General features: G+C 41.8%; 1 protein-coding gene across 2 annotated transcripts in view; it reads right to left on the bottom strand.

Annotated features, from left to right (window-relative positions):
- LOC111158589 (testis expressed 26) overlaps positions 1 to 21,105 on the bottom strand; it is a 30,947-nt gene extending 9,842 nt beyond the window's left edge. The window contains exons 1-5 of one of the 2 annotated variants that reach the window (XM_022520716.1): positions 21,045 to 21,105; positions 19,984 to 20,037; positions 15,704 to 15,785; positions 11,049 to 11,214; positions 5,320 to 5,476 (exon numbers count right to left, since the gene is read on the bottom strand). In XM_022520716.1, the coding sequence (XP_022376424.1) occupies positions 5,320 to 5,476; positions 11,049 to 11,214; positions 15,704 to 15,785; positions 19,984 to 20,037; positions 21,045 to 21,105 (520 nt within the window). The remainder of the gene's footprint in view (positions 1 to 5,319; positions 5,477 to 11,048; positions 11,215 to 15,703; positions 15,786 to 19,983; positions 20,038 to 21,044) is intronic. The other variant, XM_022520717.1, reaches the window with a different exon arrangement.
- Positions 21,106 to 25,053: the final 3,948 nt, after the last annotated feature.

The following is a 25,053-nucleotide window of genomic DNA, read 5'->3' as shown; positions in this document are numbered from 1 at the left end:
CTGGTTTCCGGGACTTGTTTTTAAGTAAGTTCCCTGGGGGGGCGGGGGGGCGGGCAGGGTCAGGATGGAGCTGCTCTGGCTAAATAGGTCCTTACAACATACACCACGATGAACCAGCATAGTGGAGCCCCTGGAGATGAGGACCCAGAAAAGACAAAACTCAGATCTAGATTCCCTGAGTTCCTTTGAAGATAAAGTTAAGTCTTTCTCTTCATTGATACCTTAGCACTTAATAAAGTAACAGACCTCACTAAATGTTTATTAATGAGGGAATGAAAGAAAAAAGAACAGAAACAACCTGAACCACACTCTAGTGACTATGTGATATATGCTTATAGTAATCTTTAGTTCTTCTCAATTAATGCTTTTATTGCCTTTTTAAAATTTCATGTTAATGAGTTCCTTCAGCATTATTAAGAAAAGAAGTTCTTGATACAAAGGATCCCACCAACCCCTGAAGTCCCCATAGTGGTACTGAAGTTTGGATGGACAGGATAACCATGACTCACAGCTAACCAGACCCAATGCTAACTGCACCTCCAAGGCCCAGATCCCTCCCAGGGAGCCATCCCTGTTCCTCAGGAGCTCAGCTCCCGCTGTTTCTTTTTCTCTTGATAACAGTGATATTACACTAATGTAGCTATAGCCCAAAGAAGGAAACTGGCCCATTGGAGATTATTATGGCATTTCAGAAAGGCCCAATTCAAAAGTACATCTAAAGCAAAGACTACTCAAAACCAGTGGGACCACTGGCACATAATCTATATAGCCAAGTGAGAACTAGTTCTACTATCTCTGCCTGCTGTTCCAATTCATCAAAGCCAAGTTCTCCAAGCCTGAATCTGAAAACAAGCACCCTTTAGTGCTTCCCATTCATTTGCTTAATTCCATAATGAGGATACAAAGATAAGATATGGTCCCTATGTTCCAGACGCTTAAAGCATTAGAGAGATACCAAAAAAAAAAAAAAAAGAAAGAAAGAAAGAAAGAAAATTACAATATTAGGTGATAAACCCTGCAAAAGAGATAAGAATAAGATCTATAAAAACATATAGGAGGGCCACCAATCCAAACTTGGAGGATCAGAGAAGATTCCCAGGAGAGAAACGAAGCCTATATTTAGACTTAACTTACGGATAGACATAGGCTAAAAGAAGAGAGGGACAGGTGTTCCACAGGAAGGAAGCAGTGTGTGCAAAAAGCATAAGGCTGCTGGGGGCATGGTGAGTCTGGAGAAAGGAGGGCAGTCAGTCTTGCAGGAAGAGTGGGGGTTGTCGAGGTTGAGAATGCTGGCATGGCAGGCAGGGACCAGATTGTACAGACTCACATTAAAGCATTTAGCTTTTATCCTAAGGACAATGGGGAGTCAATGAAGGGTTCTCAACTGGAAGGTGATATCAATTTGCACATCTGGAAACTCACTATGGCTATAGGATGGGCTATGAATTGGAGGCAACGAAACTGAAAAGGGAGCTGGATTAGAGGTCATCCAAGGAGGAGACACGGATAGCAGTGGCTTTGGGGAGGAAGAGAAGCAGATGGAGCTGAGAGATTTAGTAGAGACTCTTGGCAGGTCTTGGGTATTTATCTACACATGGGGAAATGATAATTTGCACACACTGAAAGGACTTTGATTAGAAGCTCGAAGACATCTTTTAAGAATGCTGACATTTCAAATGTCTTCCCATCACCCTTAATGTTTATCTGAAGTATGGAGGTCTTTTGATTCTATACTCATTTAACTTCAAAAAGTGCACTTCCAATATATTTTTTTTTCCATCATTCAGCAAATATTTGCAAAGCATCTCCTATACACCAGGATTGGACTATATATATTGCACTAGATTCTGAGTGAATAAAGGCCTTTGGGGCACCCGTTGAATAGTGGAGGAAAGAGCAAAACAAAAACAACAAAAAAATAAGAATCAGTAAACAAATGACTGCAAAGTGCAAGGAGCTAGAAGGTAGCCTTTCTGCAAATGAGGGTGTGGCACACCTCTTCAGGTAAAATAGTAAGGAAATCTCTCACAGGCAAGGTGACATTTAAGCTGGCATCTATAGAATGACACAGTAAAATCACAGAAGGAGCTGGAAGAAGAACAATGCAGGCAAAGGGGGCAGTCTGCACACTGGCTGAAGGTGGGGGAAAAATGGCATCTTATAGGAGTTTAAGATGAGACTGAATGAGACTCCATGAGACTGGAGTCTGGTGAATGAGGAAGATGGAGTGAGAAAGAACAGTGAAGAGGGAAGCAAGGTCCAGGCCAGCCTCGTATGACAGAATGAACAGAAAGAAGGAAATGAAGGTTGGATTTTATTCAAAGTGCAATGCAAAGCCAGTGAAATAAAGGAACAGGATAATATGATCCAATTTAGATTCATAAAAGGTCATCTATATTACATTTTACTCCTCCTTCCCCAAAGTTCACCAGAATGATAGATTAGAGGTCAACACATTTTTAGAAGATGTAAGTCAAATACAGATGTGTTGAATTAATTAGCAAATTAGAGGAAGCTAAAACTAAGTGACTGCCGAAGAGTATAACGAAACAGTGAGCTCAGCCACACTGCAGAACCCCAACAGGTTTCTGTAACAGGTGCAGGGGAAGGCAGATACTGCAGCTCAGGCTGAAAACAAGAGGCCTGGTGAAGGTTTACATACAGAGTGACTAGAGTTTCTGCATCATCTTCTTAACTTCATGAGTCATTTGACTGTCCTTTCCTAACCAGAAGTTTATTAGGTGCAAAACTGAACCAAAGAAGCTTGGGATGCCACAACATCAGGCACAGTGGGAGGTGGGTATAGTGGGATGCTGAAAAGGAAAAAGAAGGTTTCGGTGAGAATTTGCACAGCAAGCAAAAAGATCCCAGTTACTTCCCCAATCCTACTCTCAGAATGCCAACAGCCAAGTGTTTGTCTTTCTGGAGAAACTGACCTAAAATTCAGGCACTTGCAGGTTTCCCAACAAAAAGCTTATCACCTAACCACCTAAAACAAGCACCAGCTAACAAACACCATCTCTGTATATAGCTTCCAATCAGATTTGAGTATCTCCCTTGTAGGTTTGGTGAACCTTAGAGATTAATATTTTCCATATACTCATGTCAAGAAACAGAAGTGTCCACAGAATTGAGACAAGTTTTATAAGCATCATAGTAAATCTGCCTCTGCTCTCTTGTAAATTTGAAAAGATCAGATTTTCATTAGACCATTAAAACATTCAGAGAAAATGGAGACAAAGCAAGGAATAGATGAAAATGTTGAAAATTAAGTATATCATAAATATCGTAAAATTTGTTAGAATTACTACATATATAAAACAAAAACAGAATGCTGTTTAAAAAAATAATCGTGTTGAGGGCAGGGGTCTATAAATTGCAGTAAATATCCTTATTAATTTTATTCATCAAACAAAAAAATTAGCAAGAAGGAGAACAAGAGATTGGACACTAAAAATTCAACAGAAGAATTACATTAAAAGGTAAAGAATTTTTCAAGTTAGCAGAAGAAAGATACAAAGAGAAAGATACTAGGAGAGAAAAGGTAAGAAAATTGGAGGATCAATCCAACAAATAAGAGTCCCAGAAGAGAACAGAAAAAAGAGATGGGAAAAAAGTAGGAAGGAACTATGCAGGAAACAATGCCCAGAATTGAAGGACATGACTATAGCTTCTAGACCCCCTGAATGTCCAACATAATCATTGGCAAAAGATTATTACTAGTGCATACAGTTGTGAAATTTAAATGTCAGGAAAAAAGAAAGGATCTTACGTGCTTTCAGAAAAAAAAATACAACAGGGTCAGGAATCAAAATGGCATCAGTCTTCTACAAAAGAAATCCTGAATGCTAGAAGACATTTGGAGGAATGGATTCTTAGGGAAAGTGATTATCATCCTAGAATTTTATATCCAGCCAAACTATCAGACAAATATAAGGAAGAGAAAAGGATATTTCCAAACTGGGAAGCACACACTCAAAAAAGTTCCTCCCATGCACTCTTTCTTAGGAAACTACTAGAAGATGTGGTTCACCAAAACCAGGGAAGAGGGATAAGAATGAAGAAGAGGAAACAAGATCCAATGCAGGCAGAGGCCAAAGCAATTCCCAGAATGATGAAAAAGGAAGTCCCAGGGCACAGTTGGTCAGCAAACCCACAAAAAAACCAGTCTAGGTTAGAGGAAAATGATGAAGGGTGTCAGAAAGATGACCTGTAGGAAAACTACTGGAAGTGGTAGAATGTTTGAAACTGTGTTTGGAAAAAATCCTGGTAAGTATGTGACAAAGTATTTGGAAAAAAGTAGTGACAGGAACATAGAAGACTAAGCATATATATAAAAAAAAAAAAGTCAATTATTAACTCTGGTGAAAAAACAAAATTAAAAAAAAAAAAGAAAATGTAAAGGAAAGGAAACAATCATAAAGTACCACCTGGCTCAGTGGTGAATGATTACATAATCATATCTTCATATCATCATAATATAAATATTAGCAATGAATTAAGCAAGAATTTGTAATATAATTTTTGAGAGAATGGATGGAAGGGGTGTGAGAAAGAGTTACAGGAGAGCCAAATCCTTAACCACCATAACAGGAAGTCAATAATAATAATGTCTAAAATTGATGAATCAAAAATAGCAGTATAGGGGTGCCTGGGTGGCTCAGGTGTTAGTGTCTGCCTTTGGCTTGGGTCATGATCCCAGAGTCCTGGGATCAAGCCCTGCTTCAGGTTCCCCGCTCAGCTGGAAGCCTGCCTCTCCCTCTTCCACTCCCTCTGCTTGTGTTTCCTCTCTTGCTATGTCTCTGTCAAATAAATAAATAAAATCTTAAAAAGAAAATAGCAGTATATGCATAAAATTTTAAAATATAGAGGATTACATAAGAAACAATTAAAAGGATTGAACTGATTATCAATGGGGTCAAAGAACGGCTGTTATTTTGTAATAAGCCCTTATGCTACAATTTGATTCCACTGTATACATGCATTAGTTTAATAGAAGTACATTTCAATTTTTAAAAATAACAATAACTGGAAACAGCATGTATCACTTGACCACTTCATCTTCTCCAGGTTCTTCCATCCTCATTTTTCAGGCCCAGGAAGGCTGTCCCTTTAGGCTACATGTCCTATTGCATGTACCCAAAGCATTTTCCACATGGTGCACCTTTTCATACTTGACTGCCTTTGTTTACCAAATTGCCTTTTTCTGTGTCTATATTGTGAGTTCCTTGAGAGAAGACACCGCATCTGGGGTGTTCACCACAGCAACTCCAGTGCACAACACGTAACCAGGAAAAGGAGAAAAATGAACAGGTTTACCTTTTGCTTTGTCCACAAAATCTCTTCTAGTATTGGTAACAAACTGATTTGATATTGCCTCCCTAACCTCTTCCTCTGTAGCAGCGATTTTCCAAGGGAGATAGCTCTTTATTGATGCTGCTGGTTGACCTTGAGGTAGTGTCCAGGGAAAGACGTCCTATGAATACAAACACAGTTTTTAAGAAAATCCATATGGGTTCCCCTAATTGAATGAAGACTCTGAATATCTGTGTGTACATATTCCTCTGGGTCCTTTACACCCCACTACCACACTGTTGGTTCCTGTCAACAGGAACCAACAATTTACGCAGCTGTAACACAGGTGCTTTGTAATTTCTTTGACTTTTTCATATTGAGACAAGAAAAAGTGACTGCAAAGTCCAAAGAGTTGTACTTGCAACCAGAAATCTCCAGCCAAGACCAGAGGAGAAGACCCATGCTAGCTTTGGCTCTAAGTGCCCAAGCAGATAGCTGCTGCCTCCCCTCAGAGACCCAAGTTTTGAGACACACCCAGCCTCCCATGGAGATGCCTCAGAATGAGCATGTAGGAGGGCGGAGGGCAGGCTCTCTGTCTTTGTCTGCAAAGAAGTTTTATTATTATGAAACTTGAAACCTCCAGCACCTCTTTCCATATTCCCACTCTCTCATAACCTTGCTTCCTACTTCCCTGAGAAAACTGAAGTCCTCTGACGAGAACCTCCACACACAGAACCAACACACCACCCAGCCACCACATTTGCACTCACTTATGCTGTGATGGGAATGGAGCAGCAGGTGCTTTTAGCAGGGCCCACGCTGGCCCATGACCCCCCAAATTCTCACTCCTCTCTTGCAACTTCCATTTCACCCTCTCTTTGGAGTCCTGGTTGCCAATATCCAAGCTTGCCTTCATTTCTCTTAGAAAGGAAAACTCTCTCTTCACCCTATCTTCTCTTCTAGTTATTAAGGTGTTACTCAGTCTGCCTTTTACTGAAATTCCCTCAAAATAGTTACATATATTCCCTGTCCCCAAAATGTGTCTTTAAAGTGTCTTTTAATCTTCAGGGTCCCTCTCCGTTCCCTTCTTTCCCTTATAATCTATTGAAGAAAAAATGCCATTTGACGTGAAGAGGTTCCCACACTCCGGATTGTGTGGAGTGCATACACATTATGCAGGTTAACAAGTTCCTCTGTTCCCTGTATTTCCTGTAATTGACAGCTAGATCCAGACTGACTTACACATGGGATAAATCCCTTTGGCAAGACTGTATGCGGCAAGAAGGACCATAACCTACAGCTGTTTCTCTTTGTGTGATGTTAGCAGCTATTGATGCTTAATGCCTAGATTAATGGATACAAAGGGGTGATATTCCATCATTTCTTTTTCATTTATTAGCTAGAATATGCTTATAAAGAGACATTTTCCCTCATCTACATTTAGCTTACCAGTGGCATAGTTCATATAGATAAGGCAGAAAGAAAAGCTTGATCTTTCCCCCTTTGTCAGTTTTGTAAGATAATGAATTGGTGTTTATCATCCTCTGAAAGTGTCACCAGTTTGTGTGTGTGTGTCTGTGTGTGTGTGTGTGTGTCTGTGTGTGTTTTACAGAACTCACAGATCTAAGCATATTTGATGTGTTTCAATCTATTGCATATATTATCCTTATAGAAGCTCAAATCATTTTTGGCCTGTAGGTACTTCTTTAATTTTAATATAACTCTAGTAGTTTTTTATGGTTTTTTTTTTTGCTATGTGGCATGATAAGATGTTCCAGACTCATCTTGCACATTTCCCACCCCAAATCTAGACTCAGCCAGTTCCTCAAGAAGCTTTCCATTTCATACTAACCAAGCATTCTTCCACCACAACTGCTGTTGTCAAGGCAATCAAGGAACTCCATTCTGCTAAAATCAATGGCCAACTCTATCCTCATCTTCTTTGACCTGCCAGCAGCATTTCACACAATGGTCAGTCCTTTTTCTTCATTTTGTTCACTTGGCTTCTAGTACAACACACACTGTTGGGTTTTCTCCTTCACAACTGGCTGCCCCTTCTTCAGTCCCTTTCGCTGCTTCTTTCACTGGCCTCTGAAAAGTGAAGCGCTCCAAGGTTTGGTCCTTGAACCTCTTCTCTTTTCTAGCTTAATGATCTCATCCAGTCTCATTTTATTTCACATACAAAGACTCTTACTTATCTACAGCTTAGACCTCTCCTTCAACTCAGATCCCTATATCAACGTCCTCCTGTAGATGTGCTCTTGGAAGCTTAGATACCTCTAACTCCACATTCCCATGCCTGAACCCCTGAGCATGCCCCTCAGTCTTGAATATTCTACATTTCAGTTAATGATCCCTCCAACCTTGCCACTCTTAGTAGACCTAAATCCCTAGAGTCATTCTTGGTCCATCTCTTTGCTTCCCATTCCACATTCTTTACATCAGAAAACCTTATTTGCCTATGAAATATATTTAGAATTTAACCACTTCTCCCAACCACTCCTAACACCCTAGTCTGACTGAGCCATCAGCATTTATCTCCTGGATTATTGCAATTGCCTCCTAACCAGTATCTTGGCTTCCACATCTACTCTCTGATGGTCTACTCTCGGCCAGGGCACTCCTGTTAAAGCGTAATCACGTGAACCCTCTTCTCAAAATCCTGCAAGGGCTCCTCAAATGTTTCAGAGTCATAGTCACCGTCCATGCGCAATGGCCTATAGGGCTCTACACGATTTACTTCCCCCAACTCAGCACACCTCTATCCCTCATCCCCTCCCAACCCCCCTCCTCTTTGTTTTCTGTCCTCACCTCCTCCTCCTTCTCCTTTATCCATCACACTCCAGCCACAAGGACTTCCTCCCAATTCCTTAAACACCAGACATGCTCCTGTCTTAAGGCTTTGCCTTTGAAAGAGAGAGAGGTTCTCTCCCAGATATCAGCATGGCTTTCTCTCTCACCTCCTTCAAGTCTTAGTGTGAATGTCACCATCTAAACAACACATCCCCAAATTATCCCATCCCAAATTGCAAACCCTTCCCCCACCCACTCCACTCTGGATCCCCTTTACTCTCTTCATTTTTTCCCATAAAACTATCACTTTCTAATCTTTTATGGCACACTACAGTCTGCCTGTGTGTTATATTTATCATCAGATGTCATCTCCCCAACTAAAGTGTAAGCTCCACAAAGATAGGGGTGTTTTCCTGTTTTGTTCACTGCTATATTCCCAGGCTCAGAAGAGTGTCTGGCCCATACTAGGCTCTCAGTAAATATTGGTTGCTTACATAAGTAAATAAAAAGGTAGTACACATAACTATCCACTGCCTGAAGACTTTACCCTCCCAGTCACTGGTAAGCCCAGCTAAGTTGCTTTTTTCCAATATCCTGAATGGGACTTGCAGTCACCAGTGACTTCTGGTGGGACACTCCGCAGATAACAGAGATAAGTTACATGATGATGGATCACTCTTGTATCCCTTTCCCAGGCATTTCAGATACCACATCTTTCAGGCTTTCCTCTGGGGCTGCTCCTTTGTCTCAATTTACAGCTTCTTTCTTCACCCTGTACCTCAAACCTAGGGATTCCCAAGGGCTTCATCAGGCACACGCATCTATATCCTCATCCTGGTAGTGCTAGTCCTCTGAAGCAACACTCACCCACCCCCAGCCTGTTTTCCACCCGATTGCCCACACTTGGATGCATCCCTATTGCCACCAATATATCAGCCAGCCCTTGTTTCTCACCACCCTTTTTCTTTTTTCTTTTTTTTAATTCGACAGACAGAGATCACAAGTAGGCAGAGAGGCAGGCAGAGAGGGAAGGGGAAGCAGGCTCCCTGCTGAGCAGAGAACCCGATGTGGGGCTTGATCCCAGCACGCTGGGATCATGACCTGAGCTGAAGGCAGAGGCTTTAACCCACTGAGCCACCCAGGCGCCCCTCTCACCACCCTTTCCTGGAAGGAGCTCCCAACCACAGTCTACATTTTAACTCCCAGGACAACTGTTCTTTAGAAGCAAATCCTGTCTGTTAGCAGAGCGGGAGCATCTGCTAGTCTCATCCTAGTTCAGGCCCTGAGCCACAGTCAAAACCATTCAACAAAAACAATAAATGGCAGAGCAAGAGGGCTCAGCAGAGTAAACAATGCAGCACGCCCTCAATCCAGGTCGAGGGGAAAAGCATTCACGTGCTGGAGCGGCTGCAGCCTGGTGTGGAACCCTCATTGTTTGAAAGTGTACAGGGCCGTCTGCCTCATTACTGCCCATTGGCTGAGAATGCACAGGACACCCAGTCACTCTAGCTCTCCTCGGCTGGGAGCCGTCAACACCCCTAAAGGGAAAATAAAAGTTTGTGTGTGTATGTGTGTGTGTGTGTGTGTGTGTGTGTGTATACTACACAGTATAATATTGTAACTAACTGCTTTTCTTTAATTTTAAGATCTCAAGGCAAATATTTAAGGGGTAAATTCATTAAAATAAATGGGTGCCATGAAGAACCAAGTTAAATGGGGTATGTAAGTTCTAACGATTCCCAAGTCTACATCTACCCCTCTCCTCTCCCACACAGACTCCAGACCTGTACATGCAACTGCTCGTTGGACAAATTTTCAATAACATGTCTTCAGCTGAACTCACATTTCTCCCATGCCCTTTCCCACCAAACCTGGTCCTTCCCACGTTCCAGCTCAGCAAACAGTAACAGCTTACACCCAGCCATCCAAGCCAAAAACAGAAACGTTATCCTTCATTCTTTTCTCTTCCTTGTCTTTTAGATCTTTTCAGTCACCAAATCCTTCCCATTCTACCACCTAATGTCTATTGAATGCATCCAGGTGCCTTTCCAAGGGAAAGCCAAGTAAATTAAATCCTTTACTATAGTTGAGCATTGCTTTCTACGGTAGAAGAAGGGTATATAGTGCCCAGAAGAGAGTCTATTTCCATCTAGAGGAGAAGGGAATTAGAGACAGCTCTCTTTAAGCTGCATCTTAAAGAATGTATACGTTTCTTTGGTGGACAGGAGAAGGGATTCTAAATAAACAAGATGACAAAAGATCTGGAAGTTTGAGAATGCATAATGCCAAACACAAATACTTAGTGCCAGCATTATTGACAACAACCACAAGGTGGAAACAACCCAGATGTCCATCAATGGAAAAATGAGCGAACAAACTGTGGTATACACATACAATAGAGAATTATTCAACCATAAAAGGGAACCATAAGAAAGAATGAAGCACTGATAGATGATACAGGGTAGATGAACATCGAAAACATTATACTAAGTGCAGAAGCCAAACACGAAGGGTCAACATTGTATGATTCTCCATAAAAAATATCCAGAATATGTCATCCACAAAGACAGAAAGTAGGTTCGTAATTGCCAGAGGCTAGGGAAGAGGGAAGCAGGAAGTAATTTCTTAATGGGTGTGGGGTTTCCTTTTGGATGATGGAAATGTTTTGGAATGAGATAAATGTGGTAGTTACAGAACATTACAAATGTACTAATTGTCAATGAATTCTTCATGTTAAAATGGCTAAAGTTATGCCCTGTGAATTTCAATTTTTTTTAAATCTTTTTAAAAATTTGGAGGATAAGGGAGAAGTGGTTAGAAATAAATGTGAGAAGGTAGGCAAAAAATAGTATAAGTAATACCATAACTACAGATGAAGAATTTGGGATATATTTAGACTCTCATTCTTATGGATTACTGATACAGCATTAAATTAAATAGATACGTAAATATTAGCTTACTTGACTGGGGTGACATTTGTGTCTTCTGATTCCTCTTGAAGTCCCAATTTTGACCAAATCTTCTTTAGAATGTGATTTCCAAACATACTCATCATTGTATTGTGTCTGATTGGGAATAGGGTCACTAAGAGAATATGTATATCCTAGTCTTCTGATACTTTTTTGGCTATGAGAAAAGATAGTGGAAATCAGAATAAGGGATTAAATACCAAATCTCACAGCAGTATACATATCAAATACTTTTGCTTATAACTTTTTTTTTTTAAAATATTGTCTGGTTCAACACTTGGTGCCAGAACTAATTTAATTTCCAGATTCCCTTGAAAAGAAACAATCCTGTGCCTTAGGACAGTTCTTCACAAACGTATGGGAAGCCTAAAATGGAATTTAAAAGAACAGCCATCTGAAATTCAGTAATTTTTTCAATTAATTTTTTTAAAGAGCAGATACCCTCCCCCATAAACAGTACTTCAGTGTAATCAAATGCTTGGTGAAGAAATGTTTCCCTCTATGAAAGTATTCCAGTTAATAAAAGGAAGATACGGAAGAACTGGGATATCACTAGTTTGCAAGGCCGTAATGAAATTATGCATCCAGCCAATGGTCATCAGTTCCTACTCACAGTTCAAGAAGAGGGTCCACCAGTTATCACGTGCCCTGGATGGACATATACAACACCTATCTGGTATTTTTGTCAAAACACCCAGCTTGAATCAGATGAAGTCTTTGAAATAGTAGATTATAGGAAGTGCATGAAAAGAAGAATATTTTAAACAACAGAGTGGGGGTGAAATCAGAAAAATCCAAAACAATGATCTGTTTCTTTAACAAAGAAATTCTCAGAAAAGAAAAGGAAGAGGAACCTGTGGATTAAAGGAGGTTAAAAAACCATCACCAAATGCAATGTGTAGAACTTATTTGGATTTAATTTCTAACTGACTCGGGGTTTTTTTGTTTTTTTTTTTTTAATTATGAGATATTGGGGGAAATTTGCTGACTGGCCATTCGATACTAAGGAATTGTTTCTTTTTGAGCTGAGACAATGGTATTGTTTCATATTTTTAAGGCATCCTTATCTTTTAGAGATACATAAAAATAATATTTTGAATTAAAATGATATAATGCCTGGAATTTGCTTCAACATTATCCAGTGGGAAGGCTGGGTGGAAGGTATACATAAAAAGTGTCAATGTGTTGATTATTGTAGGTGGATAATGGCTAGGAATTTATTGTATATTCTTTTGTGTACATCTAAAATATTTCATATTGGCTTTTTCTTTAAAGAAGCCTGGGTTGGACTTAAAGAAGCCTGGGTTTCTTTAAAGACAGCCTAGGTACTGTCTTTAAGAAACCAAACATCTGGAAAGTGGGATACATCTGGATGATGGAATATTTTACTTATCGTTCAGATGTGTAGGCTCAGGTAGGACTGTGGTCCTGAATGAAAGTGAAGTTGTAACATCTAACTATGACACAAGGAAGAGAAAGATGGGAGACAGAAAGCCCCTGTGTAGGTACGGAGGTTTGTTTTCAGGCAGAGGCATGTTAAGAAAGAGTACACTGAGAGATGGAGATCTGAAAATCAACTCCCTTAAAGCTATCTGTGCTGTGATGCCTTTGGAAAATCTTCATGTGCCTTTGATGACTTCAGTTTCATTAAAATCCCATACCCTTACTTTGGGCTTGCCTTTGGAGGTCTGAGAGGGTGAGGAGGGCATGCGGAAAGGGGACAAGAGAGGGAGTGCATTTCTCTAACCAGGACACGTGGTCCATGTGGGGATGTCCTGAATTTAGGTACACTGTAGAGTTCTGTGGCTAAGAGTAATGTCTAGTTTTTCATTTCCTAACCATTACAGAATGCTCAGCCCTCTTTAAGGAGAACGCTCTGAGAAGAGAGCAGAGAATATAGAGTGCTTCAAGTGACTCTTTTCCCCACATATTTAAAGTTAAAGATTTTTTTCAGTTTAAAAAAACAATCCCTAGGACATGTCATTAGCTAGAAAGAAGAGTATCTCTGAACAGGTGAAGTAGTACAGGATGGCAATGCTGATACTTTGAAACATAACTGGGATCTTTTCTGAGATTAGCAAATTTGAAAGATTCACTAGGTAAAACCGATACACAAAAGTTTTGTTATTTTTTTCCTTCAGATTTTTGTATCCGCCATTCAATTGGGTACTTAAGTCTTTTTTTAAACCCAAACATATTATGAAATATTTAATCCAATACAGCCATTCCTCATTTTATCTATATTGTAAAATATGTAATGACATATGGCAGTACATGCTGGCTTGCCAGATCAATTAATTGTCAACAGGTAGAACTTTCTCTCTCATTAAATGCATAGTAAATGTTTCATTTGTATCTATAAGAGAAGATGGGTATTAGCTGAATCTATTGTGGCAATCATTTCACAATGTATGTAAATCAAACCATCACACCGTATGTCTTAACTTATACAGTGATGCATGTCAATTGTTCCTCAACAAAATTGGAAAAAATATATTAAACAAGTTTCTCCCAAGTGAAAGAACAACTGATGTAATTTAATAGTCACGTATTAAGATGTAGCTTTTCAGAATACTTCTCCGAAAATGAGTTAGGGAATAACTCAATAACTGGATGGCATATCATCTAATTATTTCCTTTCAATAAAACCGAAAGACTAACCCAACCAAGTTGTCAGCTGCTCAGTCATAAAAACCACCATATAATTTCTGGCGTATAACTTAGAAAGAGTTCAAAGTCTTGAATGACAACACCACACTTAACTCCTTTCATTCACATCTACTTATTTATATGAACCAGTTTGCTCAACACTAGCATCTATAAATTGAAAAATAAACATGAGAAGTAGAAAAAAAAGGATGCTGAATGCAGTTCCATTCCAAAAATAATAACACTTTAAACTGGATACATAAATTAATTGCAAACAGAACAGTCACATTTATCTCGTTAAGTTACAATTCCAAAGAGCTTACTTTTTGTGTTTAGTAATTATTAACATTTGTAATATATTTATTGCTTTGAGCAACTGTGTACTAAAAATAATTACGGTAACTCAGTACTTAGGGTCACATAACATGTTTAAAAATTAATTTTAATTAATATACTAAAATAGTTTCAGCAAAGTATAATGCAGTGATCAATAAATTGCTTTCAAACATAAAATATATTACAGCAGGGTAAGAGTCTATGCAGGAAGTGGAGTGGAATAAGAGCTCAAGAAGCAAAAGGAATGAAATAAATGGTCTATTGAAGAAGAGTTTGTGTATTTTTTAAAAAGATCATAGTAAGTATCAGTAAGTTAAGGTGTTTAGGTTACCCATTGGCTATATATTTTTTAATGACTTCATAGTTTTAGTTTAAAATGTCAATGTTTAGGATGGGCTATGCAATTCATCTTTCACAATCATTTGAATTTATAATAAAAAGTGTTCTGTGAACTTAAAAAATATGCAAATTTGAAGACCACTGACCTAGACTCCATTAGTACCCATTTGTTTTTGGCTTTTATCCCAAATGTTTCTTCTTGAGACAACTGTTACTGACTGGGAAGCTGGCATGATCATTACCATGATATGATAAATCTCCCAGTTAGAGGACATAATGTAACTCAGTGGGATAACCAGGAAGTCAGATATCAAGAGTCTTGCGGGCCTGTAGTGTTTGGAAGTCTATCAGATATTATGCTGGGGAAAAAAAATGAACGAAAATTTTTGAGTAACTTCTTGATGCTAGTCACTGTTCTAGTGCCTTCATTCCATCTTCAGAACCACCACCTGAGGCAGGATCATCACGCCCACTTCGCCAACCATAAAACTGAGCCATAGTTGGCTTGTTACCTGCCGAAAGTAGAAGAGATAATAAGGGGAGGAGCAGGGAGCAGAGGCTAAAACCCATTTCTGCCTGACTCTTCAGCCACGTCTTGCCCATACCCATTTGACTTCTCGACAACTCAAACTCTTGGAGTGAAAAGATCCTCTTTATTGGAAACAGTTCACACAGGCAGGTGAAGTGTCTCCATGCTGATTTCCCACCCACCGTGGATGCAAGGAATGATGACAGGGCTTTCCTGACCCCACTCTCACTCACCCACTAATGAGCTTAAAGAGGCAGCTGATGGACAGAAATTCTCACCACTCACAATTCAGGTGGAAATGGAGAAGCTCCAAGCCATCTGAGGAAGCAGTAAGTGGAGAAGTGAAGGTCAGGGTGAGCGGGTTATGGCCGTCCAGCTTCCCAGAGCAGCGTTGGTGATAGAAGTGCTAACCGTTCTTCATTCGGCCATTCATTCAATAGTCACCACCTGCCTACTAGGTACTAGGTAATAGATTCGATTCATACTCCATGTTTAGGTAGCACAATTCTGTTAACCTATATACTGTCTCTGTTGTAAAGCATGACCTGCAGTGATTTTATGAAGGATCCATATGTTCCTTTTCTTAGTTCTCCTTTAAGAGGTCTGGATACTGTCTTAAGTGGGGAGGCTATCTGGTGCTTGGAGAAGCACCGTGCATGCAATAGGCTCTCCGTGTGGACATTTTTATAAGCCTTCTCTGATTACTCTTTCTCTTGGCTTTGGACTTTGAATAATAGAATGCAGGTGAACTGTTTAAGCTGTGTACATCAACCTGACACAAATTGGGATCTACCGAATTAAAGCAGGCACGGCTCCGGTCTTCGGCGTGTATGCGGTCCTCATGGTGGTGGCATAGGAATCCCAGGTGGCGTCACCTGCCAAAGAGACGACAAAACAGTTTGAAATGTGGCAAGCCAGAATATTTCCATTATATGTTGTTTTCATAATTAAAATAATTTTGCAAAAGAAAATAATTTTTGGATAGTGATTGAAATTCTAATGGAACAAAGGCCAACTTGCGGCCTCTTATAGGAAAGGGGAAAACTCAGTCAAATGATCTGAGTTCCTCCCTAAAGAGAAACAGGTCCATTGTTTTTCCTGAGAACTCATACATGCTATTTTAAAGTGTTCAGGCAACACCTAAAAATATAAAACGAAGTTTTTTGACCTGCTATCACTTTAAGGTGCCCACTATGACTTTAGTGACCAGCTTCCCATGCATTGTAGAAGACCCACCTATACACACATGACATGATTTTACACAAGGTTCACATGTCCCGTTTTATCCTGGGCACATTCTCCTCTCTCCTTCCTCCCTCTGTTCATTATCACTCTCCTCCTCAGCCCTCCTCCCACCCCATGTGAACAACAGTGCTGGTTTCTTTCCATGCTTTAACATCTCCTGATACAATGACCTAGAGATTTATAAATACTTTTACATTGGGTTTTAGTTTTCACCATCTTGTTCTACAAAAGTGGCCTCCTAATTCATCATCTTCTCTCTGTCATGGAATGGTGTCATACGGGAAAGCCCTCCAACTCATCAGGAGAAGCTCTAATGGATTCTTGCTCATGACGGCACCGGATTCCACAGCACAGGTGAGATTTAAAGTGGTGAGCGTGGGTGGGATCAAGAGAGGAGGAGAGCTGGAGGAGACCAGTCCAAAGGCCTTTGGCATACGAGTGTCAAGAGGTTGGGGAGAAGGAGAATCAGAGGAGGAGGCTGGCAGAGGAGAGCAGTCAGCAAGAGTACGTGGTGTCCTAAAGGCCACAGGAAGGAGGGATTTCCAGGAGGCAGGGGGTAAGGACGGCCTATGGCAAATGTGGGGGACTGGGTCCACAAAGACAAAGACAGAGAATTAACCATGGGTCACATGCTCACAACAACAGAATATAACTGCCCCAACCTCCCATTGTCTACGAAGTGCCACCCCACTTCTTAGGAGTAAAGATTTTAAATTTAACTCAGTTGTTCTCTCATTCTTCCTACCTGGGCAATTCACCTGTTACGCTTTTACATAAACAAAAGTGTATTCAGACATGAAACTTCATGTCTGAATATACTGCTGTCTGGGGTCTAGCTTCTCTCTGCTAGACCCCCATGGCCACCTCATTGTCTGTGATGTTCCCACTTGCGCATCCTAAATACAATTGCTATAACGTATTCTTTTCGAATACATCTTCAGTTCCCAAAGAATCCTAAAATCTCTATGCACTGCCTAGCATATGGGGCCCTGACCAAACATTTAGATTTTGCTGTCTGTGTGTTTCTTTCTGTCTCATCTCCTCATCTCCCAACCAGCTCTTGTTCCCAATTTAACAGGCCCTTACAGGCAGCCAGGCAGCTGGACCTGCTGCTCCATGACAGTTTCCCCACCGCCTTCTCTCTGGCTGGGATTCACCTCCACCAGCTTCCTCTGTCTAACAAAAGTCTAGCCCCCGCACGCTCCACTCTGTGCTGCTGCTCACACACACTCCCGGTGTCCCCGCCCAGAACCCACTCGACAAGAAACGACGTTCTTCTCTGACGCTGCTGCTTTAGTGAGAGTCACTTCGTGCTTTCAAGCATTTTGTTCCAATTGTAGAATTGAATGTTCTTTGTTCAGAGAATTCCAAGTATGGACAAGTAAGTGGGAAGAAATTGGGAGGCAGAGCTGCTCTTAAAAGAAACCTTCACTTAACCTGATTTGAACCTCGGAGGGCGACTCTTGGAAGGCTCAGGAAAGATCCTCTGCCCGGAGACCACACACCATTTCACTCTCTCCTTCCTAAAGCAAACAGTACTAACCCAGGCCAGACCAATTTCCTGCTAGACCCACAACAGGCCTCAAAAACCCTGGCAACACAACATCCAGGTAACATCTCTCCATCAATCACACAGGCAAGCCAGATCCACCTCCGGGTGTCCCTATCTGGGGCCTTTCCACTTCCATAGGACAGGCTGGGGGCTGGCAGCCTCCTATTGCTAAGATCCTATTCCAGAAGGCATCAGGCGTAGGAGAGGCCATGTCCAGCTGCCTATAGGACCTGAGACCAAGTGGACTTCCCTCTCCCTAATCCTAACCCGCTTGGATGGCTAGAATGACAAGATGCACAACTGCTCGTACATCTTTCTACAGTTTTTTGTTTAATGACTTTTCTTACTAAAAGTCTTTATGTCAGCTCTGTGTCTGTGCTTCCTACTTCCATTGACACAGCTTCTGAAAATACAATGTTATTAGAATTAATCCTCTTCATTAACAGAAATAATAACTTTAAAATCTATAATCATAATATTCTAAAACACCAATTTCCAGAATGTGCCACCACCTGCTTTTGCCTTCATTCTCATTAAGTACCTCGGTGTTTTCCTATGTAACTCTGTGTCCGCCTCTCTCAGGATTCTGTCTTCCTGTTTCTACCTTCTTTCATTTTCTGTTCATTCTACAGTCAAGTCCTGAACCCCTCCCATGGACCAAGCTCCCTGGTAGGCCCTAGGACAGAGAGATCCTGTCCTGGCCTTGGGGAACTCCCAGGTGAGTAAGGAGACAGTGAACCTCCAGTGAGTACAAGCTAGAGACTCACTGTTGGGCCGTGTGCCGTGGGAGTTCCCACAGAAGGTGCCATTCTTTCTGGCTGGATGAGAGAATGGGCATTGAGGGTGGGTCCTGGAGGTACTTCACAGAATAGGTAGCTTCTGAACCAGGGCTTAAAGTAGGAGTTGGACAGGGACCACAGAAGGATGTGAAGTGAAGCATTTTTCAGAGGAAGGGGCATGAGATGTGACAGTCTGAGACCTGGCGAGTGGCCCAATGTGAGCGAGGCAGGAGAAGACAGGTCTGCGAGGTCTGGTTTGCCCTGCTTTACCCTGGCGCTTTACCACCCCTGGAGGTATTCACAATTATGAAAATGTATTATGAGGTTTTGAAAATATTATAAAATAGTAACTAGCCTGTGCATATTATATGACACTTTACAGAGCATTTCCGCATATGGAAACTTGTTTTATCCTCCACAATAACCCAACAGGTGGGCAGGTATGAACAGTCCCTGATAATTCTAAGTTCGCCTTGCTGTTGGGAGGATTAAAGGGGATGGTGGATTCAAGCATTTAGAGTAGACTGAACAGGGACCCAAAAGATGCATCCACCTCCAAACCCCAGAACCTGGGCATGGTACCACATAAGGAAAAGGGGCCTTTGCAGACACATCTGGAGATGAGGAGCTCATGCTGGATTAGTGGTGGGCCCTAAAGGCCATTTCACTGCCCTCATAAGAGGCGGAGGAAGATTTCACACAGAAGAGTAGGCGATGTGACCATTGAGATCCAGACACAGTGAGGAGCCCACAAGAAGGCTGACAGCCCCCAGAGGTTGTAAGAAGCAAGAAAGGCTTCCGCCCCCGAGCTACTGTTGGAAATGCAGCCATGCCAGCACCTTGATTTGGGACTTCTGGCCTCCAGAATGTGAAACAATACATTTCCTTTGTTCCAAGCCATCCGTTCATGGTTATAAATGGCGGTCCTTCAAACCAGTAACAGCAATTACAAGCCCGTATCTAGTAATCTAGTTCAATAGCAAGTAGCCCATGGTAATCATTGCCAACCTCACCTTATTTTTGGACCAAAGCTAGGCAGTGACACCTCAGTCCCACCTTTCGGAGCATGACACTTTTAGCAGTGGAAGATGGAGTGGCACAGAGTGCCTGGTAGAGCCCCAAGATTGGGCAGAAAGAGTTAAACTTGCCCATGGGAAGGGGATCTTTGGGGCAGAATCAATGAGCCTTGCTGATCAAAGTAAGGTGTCAATGAAGCTGCCCTCCCTTCTCCCTTGAGCAGCAGGCACCCTCCTAACAGGCCTGCAAAGTCTAGGAGGACAAGGAGTATCATTTTGTACATATTAGTTCGAGGCCCTTCTGTGACATCCAAACGGAATTGTTTGGTAGGCAGCTGTATACTTTGGTTCAAAAATTAGGAGTGAGTGAGAGAGATTAGAAATCCATTGGCACATTTCGGTAGGCTTGAAGCCCTTGGTAGGACATGACCACTATACGGAGGTCATAAATCAAGTAGAACTAATCTTGAAGGACTCTCACATTCCCCAGACAAGAAGGGGGAGAGGAAGCAGTGAAAGAAACCCAGACAGGTGGCTGGAAAGAGAGGAAGAGATTCAAAAGGAATGTAGTGGGGAAAGCCTGGGAAGGAGGTTCTCCTCCCTGCTTCTCTTTTTCGCCTTGTCTTCATATAGAAACAGAGTGTTTTCAGTATATTTTGTATGAATTAAGTATTTTCATTTTCTATCCTTAATTTTCAAAGGGATGAATGGACTGAAAATATGCATTTCATTCTTTCTGGCTGGTCTACAATTCTAGGGACTTTGCTGCTGAACCGTTCCCAACTGCTCTGTAGCCACCATGGAACCACAATTACCCAGCTAGAGGGCTGCGGTGGGTGATTATTGCCATGAGAAAGACCAGGAATGGAGCTGACTACACAGTCATCAGGCCACTAGCGTCACAGCTAGAATGGCTCTCCCTCCACTGACACAAAAAGCTGACTTTGTAAACCGGCTGCATTTGAATGCAAAATTAGCATGAAAAGCTCTACCTCTGTAAAATGCAAAATTCCATTGAAAGAGAAATCAACAAAGGTTAGGTAGAAGTGGCAGCTGAATGCCAAGTTCCCAGCCTCGGCTGTAGCCACGTGGGGGGATGCTGCCTCTGCAGATCCACTAAGGGGTCCTGCCTTCTGTGCTATTCCTAGATACTGCGTGGGGGTCAGGTCACCCCTGGGTCTGTTGTTTTCAGAGCGTCTGACCTCGGTACCTTCTTTGTCTTTGACCTCGTTCTCCTGGAAAGGCACTATTCCCTCCTTTCTGACATCTCCTCCTAGGCACTTCTTGGAGGGGGGTGGTGGGTTAAAAACACCTGAACGGTTTAGGGAGGGAATCTGCAGAAATTATGGCGAAGGCTGTAGAAGAACAAGGTCATGAACATTTCATTCTCTCTGACTCGAAGACTATCCATGAATTGAGTCCCACCCATACGAGGGAGGCAAACACCCTTGCAGACAAAAGCAGCCTTTGCTCTAGCGTACCCCCTTCCCAGGAGAAAGCCCGCCCCCCTGCCCCGCCAGCCGGCAGGGTCTGCAGCCTTACTTGGCTGAATCTTGTGGCCCCTCTGAGAGGGGCACGCGGCCTCAGGCCCAGGCTGTGCCATTCTTGCTCAAGAGAGGCCGTGGCGGTGCCCTCTGCTGCTGCTGGTCTGGGTGCTGCGCACTGCGCGCGACTCGCGGCTGCTTTGTGACGCGTCGCCATGGGGACGCGGGTCACTTCCTGCAGCTCAGCTTGGGGGCGGACAGGTGCTGGAGGTGTAGGGCGAGCGCTTCATCAGGCAGGCTGGGGGGCAGTAATATGGATTCTTACTTTCGTGCATTCCTATAGTCCTCGCTCACAGTGAGGTTTCCTGAGCCTTGTCTTATCTATCTGGAGAGAGAAGCAAAAAGACGACTAGGTTGAAGAGAAAGTCGTTTTGTCAGATTTGCAATCGCGAATTTTCATCTCTTCCTAACTTTCAACTTAAGTGACTGTGGCCAAAGTTGTCACAGATCTTTGCGTTAAGAAGGAAACAAGAATGGGCAGGGATGGGTGTATGACACCTTTCTCCTCACCAGGAGAGGTTTCTGGCAGGAACCGTTGCGTTTTGTGAAGGACAATGTAATTGTTCTATCTCCACAGACTCAATTGCGTCTCTCCCGGCCCCCGCGTGTGGGTGACAGTTTTTCCCAGAATGTGGAGGAACTTTTATCTTCATATTCTTGGCAACTACCTTACACATAGTAGGCACTTAGTAAAATTGAATGCTTCTAGGCTAGGACACAACTATTAGCCACCTGGGTGCAAAGAAAAGAGAGGAAGTACTCATTAGAGACTGCTGGCAACATATTTAGAAAGCAATTTACAACTATTCCCTCTCTGCAAAAGGGTTATTTGAGAAAGTAGGACCTTAGGTGAAGGTGACGTTTAAAAAAAGGAGTTTGTCAAAGGACACAGAATAGGCATCAAAGTAAACATCCTGAGTGCGTATGCAAGGTGTTGCTTAAAAATTAAGAACTAAAGTAGAATTTTCTGAGAGGAGTCCTATCCGTATAATGGAACACATATAACACATTCTAGACTCTCAAATTTGATAGCTATGAATGGTGGTGGAGCACATAGAAGGTATAGAGTTCTGTGGGTGTTATTAAAAAGAATGAGTCTAAATTAGGATTTAGTAGTGGCATCTAAATGAGGAAAATAACACCCAATAACAGATTACTGTCTGAAAATGGCTGAGCTAATTGGCATAGCATAATTTAAGAAAAATATTTTTTTTAAAAAACAGAGCAGGGAGTCTATAGAATTTCAAAAGTGAATTCTTATTAATATCTTCCATTTGTCTCCTCTTAGGCAAGCTGTGAAATTGTGGCCCACACACCGAATCAGGAGCTGGGAGATCTCTTTGTACTTTCTACCTGGGGCCTTTGGCATCCAGCAGATACTTATCCCTGAGCCCCAATTTATCTGTAAAATGAGTATACCAGTGCCTGCCTTGCCGGGCGGTAAAGATGAATAATTCTAACAATAATTTATAAATTATAAAACCACATAAACCTAAGGTATTGCTCTTTTGTCTTATTCCTATTCTGAGCCTCATTCTTTTTATAGTCTTTCATTCCTGCTTCAAAATGGATTTTTGGTACAAGTCCATTTTATCACGACCGTTATAGCGCTCTTCCTGCCTCTGAATTTGGGTTGCTTGAGGCAACCCCTTTCAATGATTAAGATGATTCTTTTTTTCCCTTCCTTCTTTCCCTCAACAAACACTGCCTGTGCACGGAAAACGAGCTGTAGGATGATATTAAGGGAAATGCCCTGGATATTATGGGAGCTTGGGGAGTTCGTCCTAGAACAGGAAATGCCTGATCTGAGTTCTCAAGAATGCCTAGGAGGCAACCAAGCGAAGAGGGAGAGCTGCCACTAGGCAGAGCGAAGGCCTGGGGGGCAGGGGACATCATGGGCTCAACACTGAGCCAAAGGCCTTGCTGGCCATGCTGGGAAGTTGGGCTTCCCCCACGCAGGAGGATTATGCACTGGAGTGGGTTACAGCAACAGAGCAAAGGGACCAGGTCAGAAGCTTACATAAATCCCGGCCTCTTTTTCCAGGGGAAAGAGAAGCAAGATAACACCTACCAGAAAAAGTTAACCATTGAGAAATTAAGACATGCAGTTTACTAATATGCCTTTTACAGAGTTACGAATTGATCAACAAATAATTTGAGAATTATTTGTATAATTTCTATAATTGTATTATTACAATACAGATATGTATATTTGTATTCTATGTATTATGAGTATATTTGTATATTACATATATGTATATTACATGATACATATATGTATAGTTGTATATAATACATATGTATTATATGTATATTTGTATATTATAATACAAATATGTATTGTATAATAATTTGTATTATTAGTTGTATTGAATGGGCTAAATGTTAAATGGTTGTTTCTAATTCCCGGGTATATACACACATACATATACACACAGAGGAAACATGACGTGAAGGAGTAGCGACAGGTGGGTGGCAAAGGAAAAGGACAGCACGGATAGAAACACCCAGCTTTTGCTGTGAAGAAGGAAGTCTCCAGCTGGAGGAGAGGGAGAGGTCAGGTAGGGAGTTAGTACCCAAACAAGAGAGGAGAAGCCAAGTGTGTAGGCGGTAGGTAAGAAATGGAGAGAGATGGGAGCTTGCCTGCAGCTGTGGAAAGAGCAGGTGGGGCCCAGATCTGGAAGAGACAGATGTGCTCCTCCTCAAAACAGGCATGCCCACAACACCTGGGCATCTTGGGAGCACGGATTCTGACTCAGTAAGTCAGGCGGGGCCTGAGATTCTGTTTTTCTGACAAGATCCCCAGATGACTCATAAAGTTTGAGATGGACCTAGCCGGGTGCTAGGACGAACCTCTGCATCACCCAGGAACTTGTTAGAACGCAGACCTACTGAATTAGAGTGTGCAGCTTAGCAAGACTTCCAAGGGTTTCCTAGGCACATTCAAGTTGGAGAGGCTCTGCTCCAGGAACTACAACAGGCAAGGATGTCTCCCAAATGAGAAGGAGAATGGGAAATTAGTTGATAGGAGAATTCAAAGAGCAAGCCAACAAAGGATGTGTAAAAGATTCAGGGACTGCTTCCAAAAGCCTGGGAGAGGTCACAGATGATCTTCAGGTTTACCCAAGTACTTTGGATATGGATATACTGAGTGAAGTTTCTTCAGCTTAGCACATTTCGGCAAAAGTCTTTCTGTTACTCAGTAATAGGCAATGCTTTTATTCAAGTGTCTTCATGTTAAAAAAAAAAATATATATATATATATTGCTTTTTCTCCTTTGTTTTAGCTGATTCATTAATTTGTAAAACATTTTCTCAATTTCTGTGATGGAGTCTGTATTATTCAGGGTTTTCTAGAGAAACAAACCAGTGGGGTGTGTTTGTGTGTGTGTGTAGAAAAAGAGAGAGAGAGAGACTTATTTCATTTTAACTAATTGGCTCACACAGTTGTGCAGTCTGATAAGCCCAAAAGCTGCAAAGGAGGGCAGCAGGTAGGGAGCCCCAGGTGGAGCGGACATTGCAGTTCAAGTTTGAAGGCCACCTGTGCAGAATCTTCTCTTGCTCAGGGGAGGTCAGTCTTTTGTTCTGTTCAGGCCTTCAGTTGATGGGAGAGGGGCACTAACATTGTAGGGGGCAATTCTGCTTTACCTAAAGCCTGCCAATTTAAATATTAATCTCATCCAAAAATACTCTCCTAGAAATATCAAGAATAATGTTTGAGCACCATTGCCCAGCCAGACTGACACATAAAATTAGCCATCACGGGTCCAGATCTTTCTGAAATCATTGAATTCCTATCTGCCACTCAGAGGGGCTATTGTTAAGCAGTCAAGAATAATGGCTATCCTTTTACTGAAAGATCCAGAAAAGAAAATTCTATAATGTTCTCTATTTTGTTAGGACGATCCAATCTAATGGGGCAGATTCTAAGCCCTGCTTCTAAATGCTACTTGCCAAGCTTACTCCCGTTTTATCCAAATAAAGCCATAGCAGAAAGTCCAGACTTT

This window comes from Enhydra lutris, unplaced genomic scaffold (assembly GCF_002288905.1).
Source record: "Enhydra lutris kenyoni isolate GAN:26980312 unplaced genomic scaffold, ASM228890v2 scaffoldscaffold60, whole genome shotgun sequence".
Taxonomy (NCBI): domain Eukaryota; kingdom Metazoa; phylum Chordata; class Mammalia; order Carnivora; family Mustelidae; genus Enhydra; species Enhydra lutris.
This window is presented reverse-complemented; position numbering and strand designations above follow the sequence as displayed.